Source organism: Cervus elaphus, chromosome 9, assembly GCF_910594005.1.
Source record: "Cervus elaphus chromosome 9, mCerEla1.1, whole genome shotgun sequence".
NCBI lineage: Eukaryota > Metazoa > Chordata > Mammalia > Artiodactyla > Cervidae > Cervus > Cervus elaphus.
The window spans coordinates 9,869,820-9,891,469 of record NC_057823.1 but is presented as its reverse complement, the minus strand read 5'-3'; the positions used below and the strand labels follow the sequence as shown (position 1 = coordinate 9,891,469).

At 54.4% G+C, this 21,650-nt stretch overlaps 1 protein-coding gene across 10 annotated transcripts in view; it reads left to right on the top strand.

Annotated features, from left to right (window-relative positions):
- Positions 1-70: 70 nt before the first annotated feature.
- Positions 71-21,650, top strand: part of MYO9B (myosin IXB) — a 109,111-nt gene continuing 87,531 nt past the window's right edge. For all 10 annotated transcript variants that reach the window (XM_043911071.1, XM_043911068.1, XM_043911065.1 and 7 more), the window contains exons 1-2: positions 71-201; positions 18,980-19,887. In XM_043911071.1, the coding sequence (XP_043767006.1) occupies positions 19,036-19,887 (852 nt within the window). In that variant the 5' untranslated portion in view covers positions 71-201; positions 18,980-19,035. The remainder of the gene's footprint in view (positions 202-18,979; positions 19,888-21,650) is intronic.

Sequence of the window (21,650 nt, the reverse complement as noted above, 5' to 3'; positions counted from 1 at the left end):
AGCGAGGGGCGGAGATTCGTGGCCCTCCGCCCCCTGGCGCTTTTGCGTCACGCCCCCCGGGCCCGCCCCTCCGGAACCCGGAAGCCGGAGCGCGCGGGGGAGCCGCGGGCGCGGCGGGGCGGAGCGGCCAGACTAGCAGCGGGCTGGCGGCCGGGCGGGGACCTGGCCCGGGACCGGCGGCGCGCGGCGGCCGAGGCCCAGGTGAGTGCCTGGCGGCCGCGGGTTCAATATTCTATCTCGAAGCTCGCACCGGCGGGCTGCCTTCCCGAGAAAGACGGGACTAAGGGTTAGTGGGGAGGGGTCTCGCGAAGGCTGGGGTCGTGGGGGCGGGAACGATCTTGAGGGTCTTGGAGAGTTTGCAGGAGGCGGAATGGGAACAGGACGTTAAAGGAGAAAGTTGATGTGATGGGCCTGGTGAGGGAGTTTTTGGGCGGGTGTGAGGGCAGATCTTGTGGCTTTGATCAGCTTCTCTGAAGAGGACGTGGCTTAAGTGGTAGTTGGGGGGTCGCAGGAAACGGGGCTGGGAGAGAGAACGGCAAGGAGGCGGGGTTGAGAGGCCCAGGCTGGGGGTTGAGAGGAGCGAGGCCGGTGGGGGAACAGCCGGGGTGCGTTGGGAGGAAGAGGTGTAGGACGGCCTGGGGGCGTCTGCTTACGGTGAAGAGGTAGGCGGATGGTGCCTGAGGGAGGGCAGCGCCTGCGACTCACTGGGTGCTCAATGTGAGGTGCTCTGGACCCACTGGTGCGGTGGCCGCCGGTACGAGGGGAAATGGGGGATGGGAGAGGAGGCAGAAAAGGGGTAGAAGCCATGGCGAAAACTGAGGTCTGGTTCAGGGAGAGACAGGGGAGGAGGGGGAGGACAGGACTAGAGTGGCCCGGTTCAGATGTTGGCGTGCACCCCATGGAGATTTGGGGAGGGGACGCGTCTTCCCCTCTTGATTCAGCTTATTACTGGCATCACCCGCCAACTGCTGGGTGACCCAGGCTAGTCCCAGCGCCTTCTGAGCGACATTCAGAACTTGAAAACCCAGCACACTCCTTCTAAGACTGGACTGGCTGGAGCCTGGGGATTCTAGCGAGCAAGGAAGGAGCTCCTGGGCCCCCGCTTTGGGGCCGGAACTGGGTTTCAGAGGCGGGGGGGTGGGTGTGCACACACCCACGTGTGCTAGGCTGTCACCATCTCCTCCCAGTTGCATCCTTGGACTTAAATGGGTAAAATGACATACAGGAAATCTGTTCCCCAGCAGCCGAGAGCTCAACCCAGGACAGGCGCAGCCTCTGGTGGGCGCTCTGTAGACCAGCAATCTTTAAGGGAAAGCCTCTCCCACACCTCTGTCTGAGGTGGGAGCTGCTGGGGGACATTGTGCCTTACAGTTGAAGGGTACCAGCTCCTACCTCCCTGAGGTATGTCCTGGTCTTGGAGTCCCCAGGCTCTCAAGGCATCCGGGAGCATGGAAGGTGACATGGCCAGCTGGAAAAGTTGTCTGATGGGCCTGGCTCTGGCAAGGGCCTTGCACTAAACAGTTTGGTTCTTTTTTTTAATCTGACTGCATCACACAGCATGTGGCATCTTCATTCCCCAACCAGAGATTGAACCCAGGTCCCCTGCATCGGGAGCTCAGAGTCCCAAGCACTGGCCCCCAGGGAAGTCCCTGCACTAAATGGTTTTGATCAGCATTAATTTCTTTTCTTTCCCAGCCCTGGGGATCCTTGTCTGGAATCTGCTAGAAGGGCTAGAGAGCCTGGATTTAGAGCATGTTCAGGACAGGAGTCTGGATAGCTTGAATGTGAAGAAGGCCATGGAAAGATAACCACCCCGTTCACTTCCAAAATGTTCTGGCGCTTAGGGAACCTTTGTAAGCAAGACTCTCAACCTTGTTTCCCCAGAACACATGATTAGAGCCCACAGTCATGCCTCCTGCAGGTTTTGTGTTTGGACTTGCCCTGGCCGGGACTCCCCCGCCACCCCACCGCCCCGTCCCCCCTGCCCTCACCCTCTCCCTTCATGAACTGGACCAGAATCTTCTGGTTCCAAAGTCCTGCTATTGTCTCCTTCCTGTACGAGGAGTGTGGCCAGGCACATTCTCATGGAGGGTCCTGTGTTGGGGGTCCTAACCTCCAATCAAATCTCTTTGTCTTTCTCCACCTGCAAAATGAGTGGATTGGCCTAGTCAGTGTTTCTCAACTTGGAAACCCAAACCTTGGCTTCTCCAGCACGCAGCCTCCTCTAATTTTATGCAGCCCTTGACAGATGAATCCCCACTGCAATAATCCTTCTTTTCCATCCTACAGTTTATATCTCAAAATGATTATTATACCACTCCCTTATCGTCCATGTAGAAAATTGCAGTGCCAAACGTGCTTTCACACGTCATACCTGTTCCCAGGGTTTCAGCTGCATCCTTCTGGCTGAAAATCCCTGGGTGAGACCCTCTGTTGAGTCCAGGCCTGTGACTCAGAGAAGCAGGTGGGGACTTGGGAATCTCCCTTTTCTATTTCACTGTAGGATCCCCAGGGGAGGGGGGCTTGTTAACGTACTGCTTCCCATTCCTTGTCTTCCTGAAGTTGTGTGCCTTGGGTGGGTCCAGAGTTTAGTAAAGCAAGGGCTGACTGTGTCAGACGCTATGGACTGAGTGCCAGGGATGAGGATGGGCCCTCACGCCCTGATGGAGGGACATTCTAGTGGGCCACCCTCCCCCACAGGCATGATGGAGTTCACAGTAACTGGTCAGTTCAGTAGCAGAGATGACACAAGAAGTTGTGGGGACAGAATCAGGAATGACCAGCTCAAGCTTCAGGGCATGGGGGATTCCAGTAGGTTTCCTCGGAAGAGGTGGCTGGCCGCAAGCCAAGCCTTGAAAGATATGGAGGTGTTGAACCAAGCCGGAAGAGGGAACCACATAAGTATGTCCCTGTGTGGCTCTTCATTGAACATCTGCTGTGATAGGCACTTTCATACCCAGTTCTCTTACTCTGCCAGGCATCAGCAGGGAGACTGTGGTTCCCGTTTACTAGATAGAGTGAGGCTATAAACTGAGGTTCAGGAAGGTGATGACTTCAGAGATGGCTCTCTGTGCTTTCCAGGATTAGAAAGCTCAGTTTGCTAAAGACCAAATTATTGGAACAGTGTCTCGACTGCAACACCATTGACATCTGGGGCCAGGTTATCTGTTGCTGTGGGGGCCACCCTGGGCCTTCTAGGATGTGGAGCAGCAGCCCTAGCCTTCACACACAAGATGCCAGTAGTCCATACCCACCTCAAGTCGTGACAACCAGAAGTGTCTCCAGACATGGTTTGTGTGTCCCCCCAGGGACAAGAAGTCTCTAGTAAAAGCTGGTTCCTGCCACCAGGCCTACCATCACCTCAGTGACTCTTTGGTGTTTGTTGGACTCCCAGCAAATTGCTGCCAAGAGCAGGCGTGGGGAAAAGAGGCCAGCAACTGAATTCTGCCGTCCACTCAGTTCTTAATCTGGAGTCCTGATAAAAAGGAGACACCACTGGGAATGGACCAAGGGGGAGTTAGGGAACGTGCCCTGAGAATGTTGCACGGAGGAGGAAGAGGAGGTGAGCCGGAGCACTCGTCATTCGCTGGCACAGCAAATGCCATTGTCTTTCTCTTCTTTGTCTTCCCACTGACCTGGATTTCTGCAGGCACCGTCCTTGTCTCAGAACAAATGGTTGCTTTTCTTCCGAGATTAGAGGTATTCGATTCTCTTCTCAAAGAGCTCCTTTGGAGGCAGTCCCAGATCACTGTGGCTCTCGAAGCCACATTATCTTCTCCCGTTTGCCCTCCTGGCTCCAGACACAGGTCCATCCTCAAGCACAGGCTGTCTAACTTTTGCTCTCTGTGCATCCTCCTCTGCTTGCTCCCTGACCTTGACACTGCTGCTTTAACTCCGGGGGCAGAAAGGGCACATTCTGGGGCCATCCGACCCCTTCTGAAGGCCGCCCTCCCCCCAGCCCCCATCCACCGGCCCTTTGTGCGGCCAGCATCCCCAATCAACTGTGCCAGGCAGCCCCTGCTCGGCCTCCCCGCCGAGCAAGACAGGCCCTTCTCTCTGCCCTCTTCCCGGAGACGGAGGAACAGAACAAAGGGCTCTGTCTGAGCGCGGCCGGGGCCCCCAGCAAGCCAGCCCGCTGCCGGCTGCAGCTCAGAGACCCCCACTTCACCTCGTTGCCTGTTTCATTTTGGCCCCCAAAGGGCTCCAGAGATTAGGCACGTCTCAAAAATGCAGCCTATGAGTTTGGGTTCTACTCATTTCCTTGTCGAGACTCTGAGCCCGAGTCCTGATGATAAATAAAGTAGTGATTCAAGGGTTCAGCCTGTGGCTTAGTCGGAGCAATGAATAAGCTGCCCTGGTCTGACTCATTCGTTTACATCCCAGCTCTGCCCTGTTTCTTGAGGTTGTGTGTGTAAGAGGGAAGCCAGCTCCGAGTGTTTCATGACTGTCACTGCCGGCTGTGAGGGTTTCCTGGGGCCACCGTAGCAAAGTACTACAGCTGGGCAGCTTAAGCAACAGAAGTGTATTGTCTTGTGGATCTGGGGGCCAGAAGTCCAGATCAAGGTGTGAGCAAGGTTGGGTCCTTCCAGGGGCCACGAGCGAAGGATGCACGCAGGCCTGTCTCCTCAGCCTGTCAATCGCCGTCTTTTCTCTGAGTCTTCACCGCATCTGTGCGAGTCCATGTCCAGTTGCCCCTTCGGATCAGTGCCCATCCTAGTGACCTCATTTTAACTCAGTCACCTCTTTAAAAGCCCTGTCTCCAAGTACAGACACATTCTGAGATCCTTGAAACAGTAGGACTTCGATACAATGAATTGTGGGGGGCAGGTGCATGCTCAGTGGTGTCTGACTCTTTGTGACCACATGGAGTGCACCCATCCAGGCTCCTCTGTCCATGGGATTTTCCCAGCAGGAGTACTGGAGTGGGTTGCCATTTCCTCTTCCAGGGATCTTCCCAACCCAGGATTCGAACCCAAGTCTCCTGCATTACAGGCAGGTTCTTTACCTCTGAGCCACCAGGGAAACCCTGTGGGGGCCAGCAGAGGGTTGGCAGGGGACACAGTTCAGGACACTGGGTAGGAGATGTTTCATTTTTTGTGAAATTAATTTAGTAAGGGAAATTTCATTTAATAAGGGAATTTTTGATAGATAATCATCCAGACAGAGAAAAGTTCATTCAGTTTTGTCTCATTCACTGAAATAAACATTGTAGGGGAGATGGGCAGGTTGGCCACGTCACCTTTGGAAGTGCCCTCTTAGGGAATTTTCCAGCTCTTGCACATGTCCTTATACTTGGAGTGACTACAGAGAGGCAAGAACATGACTCAGGGGGAGCAGAGCGTGTGGGACTTTATCAGGGATGTGTTTAGAGCCAGACCTGGGAGACAGTGTGTGCCCACCCAGGGGCTAACCAAGGTTTATAGCTGAGGTATATGGGGGTCCCTGTCCTCAGTTTTGCCAGAATCAAGAGGGGGAGTCCAGAATCAACTCCATTCATGGAACAAAGTGACTTTGAGGCCAGCTGCTTCCACAGGTGATGAGACAAAAGAAGTTTCTGAAAGACTTGAAAATCATTCCACAAGAAATGTCGCCAAGCCTGGACCAGATTTGGCGATCTCAGGTGTACCGAGCAACAGGAGTAGCCCTGGTCTCTCTGCCCAAGCACAGGTGTCCGGCCGGCAGTCATGCCCACTGAAGTCAGATTCCCAGCCTGGTGAGGGCTGTGAAGTGCCTGGCACTGGGCAGACTTGGAACCTGGGCCTGGCCTGAAGTGGCTGATGAAGAGGAAGACGTGGAGCTCTGGTATGGTCATCTCCTCCAAGGCCGCTGCTGCTGCTGCTTCCTCGCAAATGGGGTGAACACAGCATCAGCATCAGGACCATGAGGGCTTTGCCAGGATCTTCCCACTCATCTCTCAGAGCATCTCCATCCCATGCAAGGGTAGACAGAACCTGGGTAGCCGAGCGGAGAACACTTGGAGATTTTTGCATCTCAGATCCCATGGGTGCACCCAGGGGCTTTCATTTCCTGGCGAGTGTGCCAGGGTCCGAGGCCACTGCTTGGGAAGATGGCCAGAGTCCTTGGCTGTCATGTGGAAATGCTGTTTATCAGACCAGTGACACACAGGACTTCCCAGGTCGCCCAGTGGCGACGATCCCCCACTTCCAATGCAAGGGGCGCGAGTTCAGTCCCTGGTTGGGAAACCATTTTCTGGCATGCCACATGATGCACACAAAAACAGGTGGCACACGATGTTAAGAGCATAGTAGCCTGCCCCATAGACCCTCAGGGAGCTGGTCCCTTTCCTCCTGGTGGTCCCCAGGGAGTCTGCCCCCTGGATTAGCAGGAAGAGGAGAGGATGAAGATGGGGAGGCTAAGGAACACGTGTCTGAAAGTGGAAAGAGTGACTTGAACAGGGACGGGTGACTCTAGGCGCCAGCAGCTCGGGCAGTTACCCCACCAGGCCGGCTCTCTCTCGCTCCCTCCTTCTCTGTCTTGTGTGGTCAGGTGAACACGGACTTGGAATCACACCAGCATCTTTCATGCCTTTGAGGCCCTGGAGAGACCCTAAAGTGTGCAAACTTTTGTTTTCTGATTTATTCAAAGCATCTTTTCTCATCCTTGGCATTGGTGCTGACCGGGGCTGGATCGTAGTCTGTGGTGGGACCTTCTTGCCCATCACCGTGTTGAGCAGTGTCCCCAGCCTCCACCCACCAGTTGTGAGTAGCACCCCCTCCCAATTGTGACAACCAGAGCTGTCTCCATACATGTCAGGTGTCCCCTCGGAGGAGAGTCACGCCCCCCACTCCCCACCATGGCGGAGCTAGCACTGCAACCCCCAGAGCCCTACCCTGAGGGTCTGCAAAAGGGAAAAAAGGTGTTAGTTGCCCAGTTGTGTCCAACTCTGCGATCCCGTGGACTGTAGCCCACCAGGCTCCTCTCTCTGTGGGATTCTCCAGGCAAGAATACTGGAGTGGGTTGCCATGCCCTCCTCCAGGAGCTCTGCCTGACCCAGGGTTCGAACCTGGGATTCCTGCATTGCAGGCAGATTCTTTACCCTCTGAGCCACCAGGGACGCCGGGTCTGAACTGCCTGTAAAAACCAAGCGGGGTTCCCTTGTTCTCTGGGGGCTGCTCGGCCTGGCCTCAGGCAGGGCCTTTGTGTGTCGGCACCGCAGCTCTGCCCGTATTAGGTTCTCAAGGTGGCTTTCCATTTGGGCGCAATGACAGATGCACTGTGTGATTGGAGGGTAGGGGTCGCAAAGGGCCCCCCTCTGCCTGCCCAGACCCGCTTCCCAGAAGACTTCCTGAGTCTTTGCCAGCCCACTGGTCTATAGGGAAGGACCCAGATGCCAGCCCCCGACAGGGCCTTGCAGATCTGCCTTGCCCTTGTAATCAGAACCCACCTGACCCATGGACCTAACCCAGGCCACCCTCAGTCCCCCTGACCTGTCACACCTGCAGGGACTGCCCAGTACCCCTCCCCCCTCCCCCCCGGTCTGCCTGCCACGCTAGGTCTGGCTGATCCTTTCCTGATGTGTCCCTGTGTCTTCGTCCTTTCTGCCTCCAACCCCCCAGGGCTCCCTATCAGCCTTGCAGGAAAATCTAGACTCCTTCCCACATTCACAAGGCCCTGTGGGATTTGACCTTCCTGACCCCGGCCCCTCCCCCTCCAGCCTCGGCCCTGCCAGCCACACTGGTCCCCTTGTTCGGAGGCCAGCCCGGGCTGCCCCTGCCCTTGGAGCTCACCGCCCTCGCCTCGGCTGCCATCGCCACGCTCAGCCCATCCATCCCCTCGCACTGTGCAGGCCTAGGCAGCTGTCTCCTCTGCGCACTCCCCTGCGCCGCCCCCCGGCTGGTCCAAAGTGACCACCCGGCTCTGGTCAGTTTCCATCCCCGTGGCGGCACCGCCGACATCCAGGACCAGATCACTCTCTGCTGTGGGGGACGTCCCGCGGGTTGCAGGGTGTTGAGCAGCGTCCCAGGTCTCCACCCACCAGATGCCAGAAGTCTCTCCCCTCCCCCCTACTGGTGACAACCAAAAATGTCTCCAGCCTTTGCCAAGTGTCCCGTGGGGTGGGGCAGGATCACCCCCTCACCCGCCCCACGGCTGAGAGCTGCTGCTTGCACACACTGCGCTTTTTCTTTCCGGAAGCACCGTTACTGTTGGAAAAGCCTCTTCACTAGTGGGTTGGTCTGTCAGGTTGCCTGAAGGCCAGACGTCATCACCACATTCTCACTCCCTATTTTACCAGCTGCCTGGCCCAGCCTGGCGGGGTGGGCAGCAGAGAGACACTTGGTGACTGGATGGATTTTGAAAGAAGACATCCTCTTTGGGGATGTAGCAGCAGGCTCTGAGAAGGATCGGCCTCGGGGAGAGATGCATGGACCAGGTTGCCCCAGCATGGGCCTGGGAGAAAGAGCTTTTTCTAGGACTCAGACTGGTTGGGCCAGTCTGGAAGGCCAAGGGATGAGTTAAGAGAGAAAGGGTCAGTCACGAGAGGGTGTTTGAGAGGGGCTTCTCTGGGGGTTTTTAATTAAGCAGCAGAGAGGTGGTGGCCCTTCCTGATCACGGCCTCTCTTGGGGACTCAGCACCCTGTGCGCACAACACCCTGGACCCATGTCCTGGGGCTTCTGTAAATTGGCACCACAAGCTTGCATGGCTTAAATGATAGAAATTGATTCCCTTGAAGTTCTGGAGCCCAGAAGTCCAAAACTGGAGCATCAGCAGGTCCGTGACTGTCTGCAGAGACCCCGGGGCGGGGGGTGGAGGACCCTTCCTTGCCCCTTCCAGCTTCTGGGGGCTCCATGGCCTGTGGCCACATTCCCCCACCCCTAACTTAAGCCCTAATTTGTCTTACAACTCTCAGCCGCCAAGAGTGGGAAACATACTTCTTTTGTAGCTGTTTCTCAGCAGGTCCATCTTACCAATAACTTCATGTCATCGTTTCCTTAAAAAAAAATCCCAGCAGGCTCAAGGAAACACGCCTGGAAAAGTGGAAACTCGCTGCCTCCGAAACAGCATCCTAACTGATGCTGCTGTAACCCTGGCCTCCTCCTTTTAGCTTGAGGATGATTTCATCCAGTAAACATGTGGCTTCAAATTATGGCCTTATATAAACGAAGCAGCTAAGCTACACTTTCTAGAGGCCCCCATCCGCCTCATTTTCCAGTCAATTCCGAATCTTTCGCCAAGCCGATCGGCAGAATCTGGGCTTTTTCATGCACGAGGCCTCGGCCGGACTAGAAAGAGCAGCTCTTTCACATTTGTCACTGGCCCCCAGGGCTGGACTTTGGGTCGCCTCCTCCTCTTCCCGGCACCTCCTTTCTCTGAGAAAGGCCCTGAACTGAGGCTCGCATCTCCTCAGAGCATGGAAGGGACGCTGGTACGGTGTTTGCCAAAGCCTTTTCATTTTTCACCATTCAGACGTTTCGGTGGGAATTCTTGTTATTGTGCCCCGAAGACTGGCTGTTAGTTAAGAGGGAGTGAATTCCCAGTGTTCTGCAGCCACCACCTGTGTCGAGTTCCAGAACATTTCCATCACCCCTAAAGTAAACCTGATGCCCATCAGCAGTCAGTCCTGATCCCCTCTTCCCCAGCCTCCTGCAACCACTCATCTGCCTTCTGTCTCTATGGATTTGCCTGTTCTGGACATTTCATTATCAATGGGATCATCCTTGGTATCTGGCTTCTTTGACTCAGCATGATGTTTTGGAGGTTTGTCCACCTTGTAGTTTGTCTTAGAGTGTCATTCCTTTTTATGGCTGCATAATATTCCACTGGGTGATTGGACTACATTTTGTTTATCCACTTATCCTTTTTTTTTTTAATTTAATTCAAGTTTTATATTTTCGACTCTACCGGATCTTCATTGCTGCCCACGGGCTTTCTCTAGTTGCAGCAAGCAAGAGCTACTCTTTGTTGCAGTGCAAGGGCTTCTCCTTGCGGTGGCTTCTCTTGTTGCAGGGCATGGCCTCTAGGCACGTGAGCTTCAGTAATTGTGGCACACAGGCTCAGTAATTGTAGCTTGCAGACGCTAGAGTGCAGGCTCCGTAATTTTGGCGCACGGCCTGAGTTGCTACACTGCATGTGGGATCTTCCCGAACCAGGGCTCGAACCCATGTCCCCTGCATAGTAGGAGGTTTCTCAACCACTGGGCCACCAGGGGAGTCCCTCCACTCGTCCTTCAATAGGCATTTCAAGTCCACCTTTGGCTCTTTCATCAGGAATGTTAGAGTCTGCAGTGTGACTTAGATTTAGTGATGAGCACATAATTGTCTGCCGTGTTCCAGGTAGATAGATCCTCTCAGTTCAGGGATGGGTTTTCCTTCCTGTTCACACTGCGTGCGCTTCCATGAGCTTTGGTCAGAAGGCAGAACAGGCTTTTAACTTGGGGGCATTGGGAGCGGTGGTTTGAATCAGAGACAGACATAGGTTTTTGGGACCTGCCATGCCCGACACAGAGCCACAGTGTACAGTTGCTACTTTGCTGAGCTATCCCTCCTGGGGACCTGGGGCCCCCAGTTCCTCAGCCCCAGACTTGCTTCCTTTCATTCCAGACACAGTCTGGGGCTTCCTGGGGTGCAGGTTTCACATGAATTTGGGACAAGACCTTAAGCTACAGTGTGATTGGCTTCCAGGTCTCAGGCTGTGTTTAGACTCTGTGTGGAAGGCATGCTTAGAAGCCAGAGAACTCAGCTGAGTGCCTCAGTGAGCTGATGTCCCCTGCTTAAGGACATCCCCCAAAGCTGTGGTCATCACAGCATGGCACCACGCAGCTATCAACAGCCCGGGGGCAGACCCACGCGTGTGTAACGTAAGTTCACTTATCTTCTTTAACAAAGAAGTGCCCTGGTCAGGGGAGAGACAGATTCTTTAAGAAAAAGCAGGAAAACACTTGTTTCATTCTTTGAAGCTCGTCTGGATCCTCCTTTCACCTCCCACACCGTACTGGGTTGTTGGTGTCCCCCTAAATTCATGTCCCACCTAGAACCTTGGAATGTGACTTTGATTAAAAATCAGGTGTTAGGACTCCCCTGGTGGCCCGTTGGTTAAGAATCCGCCTTCCAATGCAGAGAACACAGGTTTGATCCCTGGTTGGGTAACTGAAATCCCACATGCCGCGGGGCAGCTGAGCCCAAGTGCCTCAGCTACTGAGCCACTCCATGCTCTGGAGCTCAAGCCACGACTAGGGAGAAGCCCACGCACTGCAACGAAAGGTCTCGCGTGCCACAGTGAAGATCCTGCATGCCGCAACTGAGGCCCGATGCAGCCAAAAGTGAATAGACAAATAAATATTAAAAAAATAATAATAATAAGGTCTTGGTGGATGTAATTAAAGATCTCGCGGTGGCTGCATCCTGAATCCAGTATCTGACATCTTCATAAGAAGAGGGGAGGATCCAGAGACAGAGAAGGCCTCCGAAGAAATCGGAGTGATGCCACTACCAGCCAAGGAGGGGCGAGGGTCGCCAGAAGCCAGAGACACAGGAAGGTTTCTCCCTCAGGATCTCCAGAAGGAGCCAGCGCTGCCCACGCCTTGATTTTAAGGCTCATTCAGAAAGGCAAGACAATACATCTTTCTTGGTTTAAGCCACCTGGTTTACAGTCCTTGGTTAGAGTAGCCCTAGGAAATTGTCACACCCTCCAGTATAACTTCCAGATGAATAAAGACTTAAATGTGGCAAGTAAGTCCAGGGAGGTAGAGGAAGACAGCATGTGGTTCCACGCTCATCAAATCTGGGAGAAGAGTAGGCTGCCGACATCATGGAAGAAACGACCCACAGATGTGTCTGCTCAGAAAATGTGGTATCTGGATCAAAAAACAGCATACACAGAAGTAAATTGGTATGTGCTTCCCTGGTGGGTCAGCGATAAAGAATCCGCCTGCCAGTGCAGAAGACACGGGTTCGATCCCTGGTCCAGGAAGATCCCACATGCCGTGGAGCAGCTAAGCCTGTGCACCACGGCTATCGAGCCTGCAGTCTAGAGCCCAGAAGCCGCAACTGCTGAGCCACTTGCCCCGGAGCCCTGCTCCACAGCCAGAGAAACCACCGCAGTGAGAAGCCCGTGCACCGCAACTAGAGAGCAGAGAAGAGCCTGCACTGCAGTGAAGACCCAGCACAGATAAAACATAAATTTTTTTTTAAAGTAAATTGGCATGAATTAAGTTCATCAGACATCGTGAAGACGTCATACTCTTGCTATACAAAGAGCTTCTCCAGAACAGTAAGCTGGGTAGGCATGGTTCAGTGGGGGGAAAATGGGCGACCGACATTAAACAGCTTCCAGAAACAGAAAAATCGTTACTGAATACACTTAATTCTCCAAGAACCCAGCCTGACAGAGGATTAAATGTGACAAAACATTCTGTTGTGCCCACAGATAGCCACAGGTTGAGAAAAATATTAATCCTCGATGCCAGTGAGGCTGCTCCAGGCCGACCTATCTCTTGAGGGGGGCGGGCCTCTCCGGAAGTCACTTGGGAAGAGGGAGTCAGGGGCCTTCAAAGTGAGACTGTAAAGGGGATCAGATGAGCCAAGTGTTCAGGTTAAAATGGTACCACCTAGAGAATTGGGGGTTCTGGATCTACGAGGGTACACTGCATTGGGAGCAGAGCTTCCTAGAGTCTGCTGGAGGGGTCTGAGGGACATCCCAGCCCAAGAATGCGGACAGGGGACACGGATGGCGCTGGAAGGAAGCAGCGGGGTGGAGCCTGCCTATGTCTGAGAGGAGCGGAGGGCGGGATGCCAGCCCCTGGCAGTGGCCTGGTCAGTGCTTCTTGGGCTTGTAGCCCAGGCTGTGGGAACTAGACTTCCCACTGTGGGTTGGGGGCTTCAGGCAGCTTTTCCATGACTGATGGGGCCCTGCAAAGTCTGCCCTGTGAGCCTGGGCCTGGCTGAATGAGACGTAGCCAGAGCACGTCCAGGAACTGCTTCCTGACGGCCGCCAACCTACCGAAGAGGGGTTCTGCTGCATGGGGGTTGATGGCCAGGAGAGGAGGGCTGGCCGGAGGGAGGCCCCAAGGAGCTCTGTACTGGGACACTCACATCTAGACCAGTATTGCAAGGGGCTCCCCTGCAGTGGCCCGGGGGATGGAGGCAGGGGTCCCTCAGGGGTCCTTCTGACCTCCTGGTGAAAAGAGAAGCTGTTCTGGGGACGGCAGACAGGATGTGGTCAGTGGGAGGAGCAGGGAGCAAACACCCTCCAGTGTTTGGGGCAAGAGGTGGGGTGGGCGGCCCTGGGCAGGAGCTTAGCCACTGAAGGGGGAATAGAGCAGTGGATGGGCCCCAGGGGTCGGTCCAGGTGCCACCTGGTCCCTGGGGCTGCCGAGCAAGTGGGCAGGACCAGGAAAGGCGTGACTGGCAGGAGCTTGGTAGCATCTTTGGGGAGGGCAGCTGTGGTTTCAGCTCTGTAGGGGGATGGCAGATGGAGGTGTGGAGGCGGGGACAGTAGGGGTTGCGGTGGGGGGTGCTGGCAGACCGAGGAGGGGGAAGGAGCAGGAAGGGCTGGCTTCAAGCTGTGTGGAAGTGAGGAGGGAGCTCGGAACTGGACCCTGGGCTAGAGAAGAATTGACTAGTGTCTCTGGTTTTTCAGGCAAAGGAGTTATTTCATTGGGAGGGGGGAAGGGAGCCCCTCTGCGAGGAGAGTGTGGGCTCAGGTGAGGCTGGTTGGGTGCTGGGAGGGCCCCACAGGCAGGTGCAGGGGGAATTTTCTCAGGATGCAGATGTGATGGGGCCTGGGGGGGCAGCTGCTTCGGGGTGGATCAGGCGGGCCCTGCAGGGACTCCTGCAAGGGGCCCCAGCTGGTGTCTGCCCTGCCCTACCCCTTCTCTTTGGCCCGCCTCTTCCCCCCCGCAGCTCCAGCGGTCAGCAGGCGCCTTGAGCAAGCCTTATCTACTTCCTCCTGGCCTGGGGGTGGGGTGCACATCAGCTGGGCCTGTGACTGTCCCCACGACCTCCAGTCTCTGAGCATGGGGTCTCCTGTGCCTCTCAGCCAGGGGCCCAGAGCAATAAAAGTCCCCCGTGGGGCTCCAGTGGCGCCTGATGATCAGGCAGCCCTGGCGGATGTGGGCCACACAGCCCTCAGACTATCCAAGCATCATCCAGACCCTTGTCAGCCCAGGTGACAGAAGCCCTGGGAGGAGTGAGATGACATGATTGGGCCCTGGTGGCTGCTCGCTCAGCCCGGTGTCTGCTGGGAGCAGAGAACAGATGCACCCACGTGACCTTTCTGTCACTTGCAGCCAAGCTGCTTGGGCCTGAGACCATCCAAAGCCCTCCCCGCCCTCGCCCCATCCTCCTCGATCCCCTGGAAGTGTGATGCACGTGAGTCACATTTCCACAAGTGTGCGTCACAGGGGCAGGCTCTGCCTGAAGCCCTGGGTCATGTGTCTACACTCACGTGAGTGTGGGTGTTTTCAGATGAAACTCTGCTCATACTCCTGTGTCTCTGTGTGTGCGCAGGTGTGAACGCGGCTGTATGAGAGTGTGTATTGATGCCTGTGTGTCCGCGTCTGCACAGATAGGCTCACATTCGTGCTCATTGTGTGTTCACGACCACACACATGCATTCACGTGACCGTGATTAAGGTGCAGATCTACAATTTGCATTCTTACCTGTCTCACCTGCCTTCCACAGCCTTGTGCTGCCCAGGAACATCCTGAGATCAGCTCTCATTGTTTCTGGGGGACAGTCAAGTGGGCGAGACCTCTGAACATGGACAAGCTCATAGATTCCGAGCCGTTTTCCTTGCGGTGGCATCCGAGGAGCTTGGTGACAGGGCTCAAGAATTGGGCCTTTTGGAAAGAAAGCAAGAAGTTCCAAAAAGTTGCATTCCTAGGGAACTGAGCCCTTTCATAGTTTCACATACTTTTTTAAAAACAGTGCTTTTTTTCCTAACTTTTTGTTTTATACTGGCGTATGGCCGATTAACAAGCAATGTTACCATAGTTTCACGTGAACAGCAAAGGGGTTCAGCCATACATTAACAGCTTTTTGTAATATTTATTTTGTATTTAATTATTTGGCTGGACCAGGTCTTAGTCGCCATGTGGGATCTAGTTCCTCAACCAGGGATCAAACCCAGGCCCCCTGCATTGGGGTGGGGGGCTGGCACAGGGTAGAGAACTCGGAGTCCTAGCTGCCAGACCACCACGATGTCCCTAAACAGCCTTATTGGCTATACAGTTATACCCTGTACACTGTAAATGGCACTAATTTGAAGTGTGTAATTGGATGAGTTGTGACACACACAAGCACCCAAGAGCCCACAACTACCGCCAAAATAAAGAGCACATCCATTGCCCGAAAGGTCTCCCCAGCTCCTTTGTCCTCCCACCCTGTCACCCTCCCTCAAGCAGCCAACAGTCAGCAGTCTGTAGATTAGTTTGCATTTTCTAAAATTTCTGTACAGTTGACCCTTGAACAATGTGGGGTTTAAGGATGCAAACCTCCATACACACACGCAGTCAAAATCCATGTATCACTTTACAGTTACACACAGCACTCCACCCTGGGATTCAGCCAACCACAGGTCGTGTCGTACTAAAGTCCATAATGTGCGTGTGCTTCCCAGGGGGCTCAGCGGTAAAGAATCTACCTGCCAATGCAGGAGACGCAGGTTCCATCCCTGAGTCAGGAAGATCCCCTGGAGGAGGGCATGGTAGCCCACTCCAGTGGTCTTGCCTGGGAAATCCCATGGACAGAGAAGCCTGGTGGGCAACAGTCCATGGGTTCACAAAGAGTCGGACACGACTGAGTGACTAAACATGCAAAGTACATATATAGTGAAAAAGATCTGCATATAAGTGGACCCACGGGGTTCAAACCCATGTTGTTCAAGGGTCAGGAGTATGCAATCATGTATATACACTGCTTTGAAATTTTTATTGAGGTGAAATTCACATCACATTAAATTAACATACAACATTCATATAACATTAAAGTGAACAATTCATTGATATTTAGCATGTTCATAATGTTATGCAGCCGTCACCTCTGTGTAGCTCCAGAACTTTTCCATCACCCCAAAAGGAAACTGTGCGTCCATCAGCAGTTTCTCACCTTTCCCCCACCTCGCTCCCCAGCCCCTGGCAACCACTAGTCTGTGGTTTTGCCCATTTCTATGGATTTACCCATTCTGGATATTTCCTAATAGATGGATCCTATAACACGTAGCCTTTGGTGTCTGGCTTTTTTCATCCAGCGTGATGGTTTCAGGGTTCATCCACATTGTAGCAAGGACCATTCCACTCTTTCATCAACTGATGGAAATTTGGGTTTTTTCCACCTTTTGGCTAATAGGGTTGTTGTGAACGCATGTGTACAAGTATCTGGATACCTGTCTTTAAGTCCTTGGGGTTCATACCTAGGAGTGGAATTTTGGGGTCTGTGTATATTCTTTTTCATCTTCGGTCTTTCACTCAGCACTCAGATTCCAAGATTGTTCTGTGTGGTTCTGTGCTGTTGTGCGGGTCAGAGGTTGGTCCATTCTCACAGCTGAGTCGTGTCCCATCGTGTGGCCGGTTCATTCATCCATTCACCGGTTTGTCTGCATTCAGGTTGTCTCTAGTCTGGGGCTTTTAGAGACAATGTCAGTGAGACCATTTATGCACAGTTGTGTATGAACATCTGCTATGTGTCTCTGGAGTAGCTCCTAGGAGCAGTTCCATCTCTAGGAGTGGGTCACCTGCTAGGCATACATTAACTTTTAAGGAAACTGCCAAAGTGTTCCTATCGTTTCATCATTTTTCTGCAGGATACTGTGGCATTTTGAGGAAAGATGCATAGCAATGTGCACATCCATTTATCTGCTAATTCTGCATGAGTTAACTGACCCCAAGGAAATTCTCAGAGTTCTACACAATGTCGTGTGTCCAGGAACTCAGAAACCATGTTTCAGAGCATATTTCATGACATGGAGACATGTTCATCTGTACCAACAAATTCCATTAAGAGCAGTTCAGGCTTTATTAAAACGTGTAACATCTGTTGAATATTAAGCTGGAAGGAAATATACCAAAGTTCCTTAATAATTTGGGGGAAAGTCTGGGAAATTAAATGTTCCCGTCTACTCCAACCTTCCTGCTGGTTGCCACTACCTACCTACCTACTTGTGGCCGCTTCATTATGTCTAGTTTGTTCAGCCTCACCTGTCACCTGCCCTCCCAGCAACACTGTGGGACTCAGTTTCCCAGAGTCCAGATCATCACAGCCTCTGGTGGCCCCTCATGTCCGCAGGGCTGAGTCATGCAGAGGTCAGCCTACTGTTTCTACAAAGGACTGGGGAAAACGTATGTTCAGCTTTCCAGGCCTTAAGGTTACTAGTCTCTGTCATAGTTATGTTGTTATAACAAAGGCAGATGTAGACAGTATGTACATGAAAGGGCAGAGCTTCATTCCAGTGAAACTTTTTTCTTTTTTTTTTTTTTTACAAAAATAGACAGTGGGCCTACCACCCTCCTCCCTCCTTTGCCTTTCTGTTGAACGAATCCCTCTTCATCCTTTAGAGCCCCTCGTAGATGGTACCACTTCCCTAAAGCCTTCTCTGGCTCTCAGGGACAGTAGTTTCTCACGCTCACGGTTGCTCACCTCTCACATTTGTTTGCATATCAGCATCTCCCACTGGGCTTTGAGCCAAGGTCTGGTTCATCTTTGTATCTGCAGCCACACTCGGATGGCACACAGCGAGCCCCACGTGACCCATGCTGCGTCTCTGCCTCTCACTCCAAGATACAAAAGTGAGCTGTTGCCAACATTGACTGTCTTTTCTCTTCTCTCAAAATGTCTTCAGGAGCAGGTGTTTTTTTCTAAATAGGCTTTTTCTGCTGGGGTCATTCTTTAAAATACGTATCTGACCACGTCAGGTCTTAGTTGAAGCACACCTTTTGTTGTGGCGCGTGGGCTCCAGAGCCTGTGGGCTTAGCTGCATGTGGGACCTTCGTTCCTGGACCAGGGATCGAACCCGCATCCCCTTCCTTGCGAGGTGGATTCTTAACCACTGGACGACCGAGGAAGTCATTTTAGGTTTCCAGAAAAGTTGCAGAGACCAAACAGGGAGTCCCCTGAACCCCTCACCCACGCTGCCTGAATGTGAACACCTCACACCACCAGGGCACGTTTGTCCGACTAGGAAACCAACAGCAGCACACTGCTGTCCACCAACCATCTGACGGTATTCAGACGTCGCCGGTTCTTCCACTCCTGTCTTCTCTCCAGCCATGACCCTGTGCAGACAACCCTGGCACATGCAGTCATCACAGCTCCCCAGTTTCCTCTGGCTGGGGCAGCTCCTCAGTCTTTCGCAGCCTTGGGGAGAATTGACCGGAGCTCCTGTAGGAGGCCTCCGATCTGGGTCTGCCTGATGTTCTCATCACGATGGGAATGGAGTTGAGTTGTGGGTTCTAGAAGTGAATGTCCACTGGAGAGTTCTCTGGAGCAAGTTTTGCGGGGGGCACTCCCTTCATCCCCTTCAGTGGGGTTTCGAGGTCCCCGAGTTTCCGGGCAAGGTCAGTCTTGCTCATCCCACCCTTCCTCTCTCTGCCCCTCTTGTGTTTGGGGGACATAACCAAGGCATGTGGGGCCGAGTCTTCGTCTGCTTTGGAACTTGCCGAGGAGGTTTTGTCAGAGAGGAGAGGCCAGGAAGGACTGAGCTGACAGATGACTGTGGCCGCTGGACTTGAGGGTTGAGGGGCTGGTGGGGAGGAATGCGGCCTGGGAACTGGACAGACTCCAGGGGAAGGGTTTGATTTGGGGGCGGGGAGCGGCGCCTGGTGATGTTGCTTGGCGGGAGCCATGAACCTGAAGTCAGGGCCACGTTTAAGGACAGGCGAGACTCCTTGGCCTTTCTGGCTTTTCAGGAGAGCCCATGGATCCAGGCCATGGGCCTGAGGCTGTCTGTCCGGAGGTGGATGTCAGTGCTGCCCGCCCCCCCCCCGCCCTCCACCCCCTCTGACGGTGCCACCCCCTCCCTTCCAGCTCCAGGACGTGCGCCCCGAGCCCGGGAGGCATGCTGAGGCCAGGCTGCCGGCAGGATGAGTGTGAACGAGGCGGGCAGCGCCGGCCGCCGGGGGCAGGCGGCCTACCACCTGCACATCTACCCGCAGCTGGCCTCCAGCGAGAGCCAGGCCCCGCAGCTGGCCTCCTGCCGCGTGCCGGCCACCAAGGACAGCACCACGTCCGACGTCATCCAGGACGCCGTCGCCCGCCTGCAGCTGGACGGCAGCAAGCGCTACGTGCTGGTGGAGGTCAAGGAGACGGGCGGGGAGGAGTGGGTGCTGGATGCCAGCGACTCGCCGGTGCACCGCGTGCTGCTGTGGCCGCGGCGGGCCCACGACGAGCACCCGCGGGAGGACGGCTACTACTTCCTGCTGCAGGAGCGCGACCCCGACGGCACCATCAAGTACCTGCACATGCAGCTGGCGTCCCAGGCCACGGCCACGCGGCGCCTGGTGGAGCGCGGCCTCCTGCCCCGGCCACAGGCGGACTTTGACGACCTGTGCAACCTCCCCGAGCTGACGGAGGAGAACCTCCTGAAGAACCTCAGGCACCGCTTCCTGCAGCAAAAGATCTACACGTACGCCGGCAGCATCCTCGTAGCCGTCAACCCCTTCAAGTTCCTCCCCATCTACAACCCGAAGTACGTGAAGATGTATGAGAACCAGCAGCTGGGCAAGCTGGAGCCTCACGTGTTCGCGCTTGCCGACGTGGCCTACTACGCCATGCTCCGGAAGCACGTCAACCAGTGCATCGTCATCTCGGGCGAGAGCGGCTCGGGCAAGACGCAGAGCACCAACTTCCTGATCCACTGCCTCACCGCCCTGAGCCAGAAGGGCTACGCCAGCGGTGTCGAGAGGACCATCCTCGGCGCTGGCCCCGTGCTGGAGGTGAGTGGGGGCCGGTCGGTGGGAGGGGGCCTTCACATGCAGACTCCATGATCGTTCAGATACAGGGCGGCAGCGGCCATGGAGACGGCAGTTACAGTCACGATTCCTCAGAAATAGGAGATTCAGCATGCCCTGGGCAGGGCCACATGGGTAGGCACCAGGGTCCATCGGAAGCAGCGAGAACCAAGGGAGGGTGTAGGCAGGAGTCTGTGTCGTGGTTTTCATGGAAAATCTCCAGTGAGTCAGGGCAAGCAGGCTTGGGATTTGCTGGTGTGAATAATTTCAGAGTTTGGGGGCATAAGGACTGGCCTAGTTGAATGGTCTCCCCTGGGGTGATTCAGGGCCTGGGGAGAGCAGCCTGGAGGGTGAAAACATCATAACAGAGGTAGCAGGGGGGACGGTGTGGGCTCTGAAGTGGTTGGTTTGTGTTTGGAAGGCATGCTTGTAGAAGGGTCCTTTCTTCTCTCTAGGAATCCCCCCGGGGTCAGCCAGGCCCCAGGTGTGAAAGCCTCAGATATAGGAAATAACAAGTCCTGATCGATGCCTCAGTGTCCTCTTAATGTACTCCTGATGTCTGGAGGGGTGGCACTCCGCATGCTGGGTCCCAGAAGGAAAAGTGTGGCGGGTCCAAACTGAATAGTTTGTGGCAGGGTGTTTCTGGTGGGGGTGGGGCTGTGGGGTAGAAAGAAGCCAGCGAGGCGAGTGCAGGCCTGGTGGCTGGGGACCAACCAGAGGAGGGGGCCACCTGGCACCCCAGCCTCCTGCTCCTCTTCCCGTGTCCCCATCAGCCAGACACCACAGGAGTCGTGGCTGTGTCACTGTGGATGAGCCTCTGGACACAGGGGCAGTGGAAGTGGTCCCGGTGGCCCTCACCCTTGGAGTCTTCGGACAAGATGCTGCCACATCTCAGAACGTGAGAGCCAGGGCCACATGGGCGCCCAGGGGTGTGCACCTCTGGGTCTGGAGTCTGAGACCCTGCTTTCTTTCTTTCTGTTTTTAATAAGATTTTACAACGATTAAATAATTTCGAGTATAAAATTTAACCTTAAACAGTTAAATTTTATTAAATATAGCAACATTTTGGGTTGATCCAAAAGTTCGTTCGAGTTTTTCCGACATTACAGAAAAAAGGCAACAAATCGTGCTATGTCTTTGAGCAGTTTTAGATTTATAGAAATACTGAACAGGTGGTCCAGAGAGTGGCCATATTCTCCCACCACCCCCCAACACACGCACACACTTCCCCTTGTCATTAATGTGTTGTGTTGGCCTGGTGTATTTGTTCACTACTGGTGAGCCAATGCTGACACAGTATTATTAGCTACAGTCCATGGTGTGCGTTAGGAGCCACTCAGCATTGCACATGCTGCGAGTTTGGACAGACGCACAAGGTCACGTGTCCACCATGAGGCTCATACAGAGTAGCTGCACTACCCCAGAAATCCCTCATGTTCTGCCTGTTCGTCCCCCTACCGTCCTTCAGCTCCTGGAAACCACTGATCCTGTTAGCGTCTCCGTGTGTGTGTGTGTGTGTGTGCACGCGTGCACACGCATGTGCACACACCTCGTCATAGCTGACTCTTTGTGACCCCAGGGACTGTCATGCACAGGCTCCTGTGTCCATGGGATTCTCCAGGCAAGAATACTGAATTGGGTTGCCACTTCCTCCTCCAGGGGGTCTTCCTGACCCCGGGACTGAGCCCACGTCTTTGTGTCTCCTGCATTGGCATGTGGGTTCTTTACCACTGCGCCTCCTGGGACGC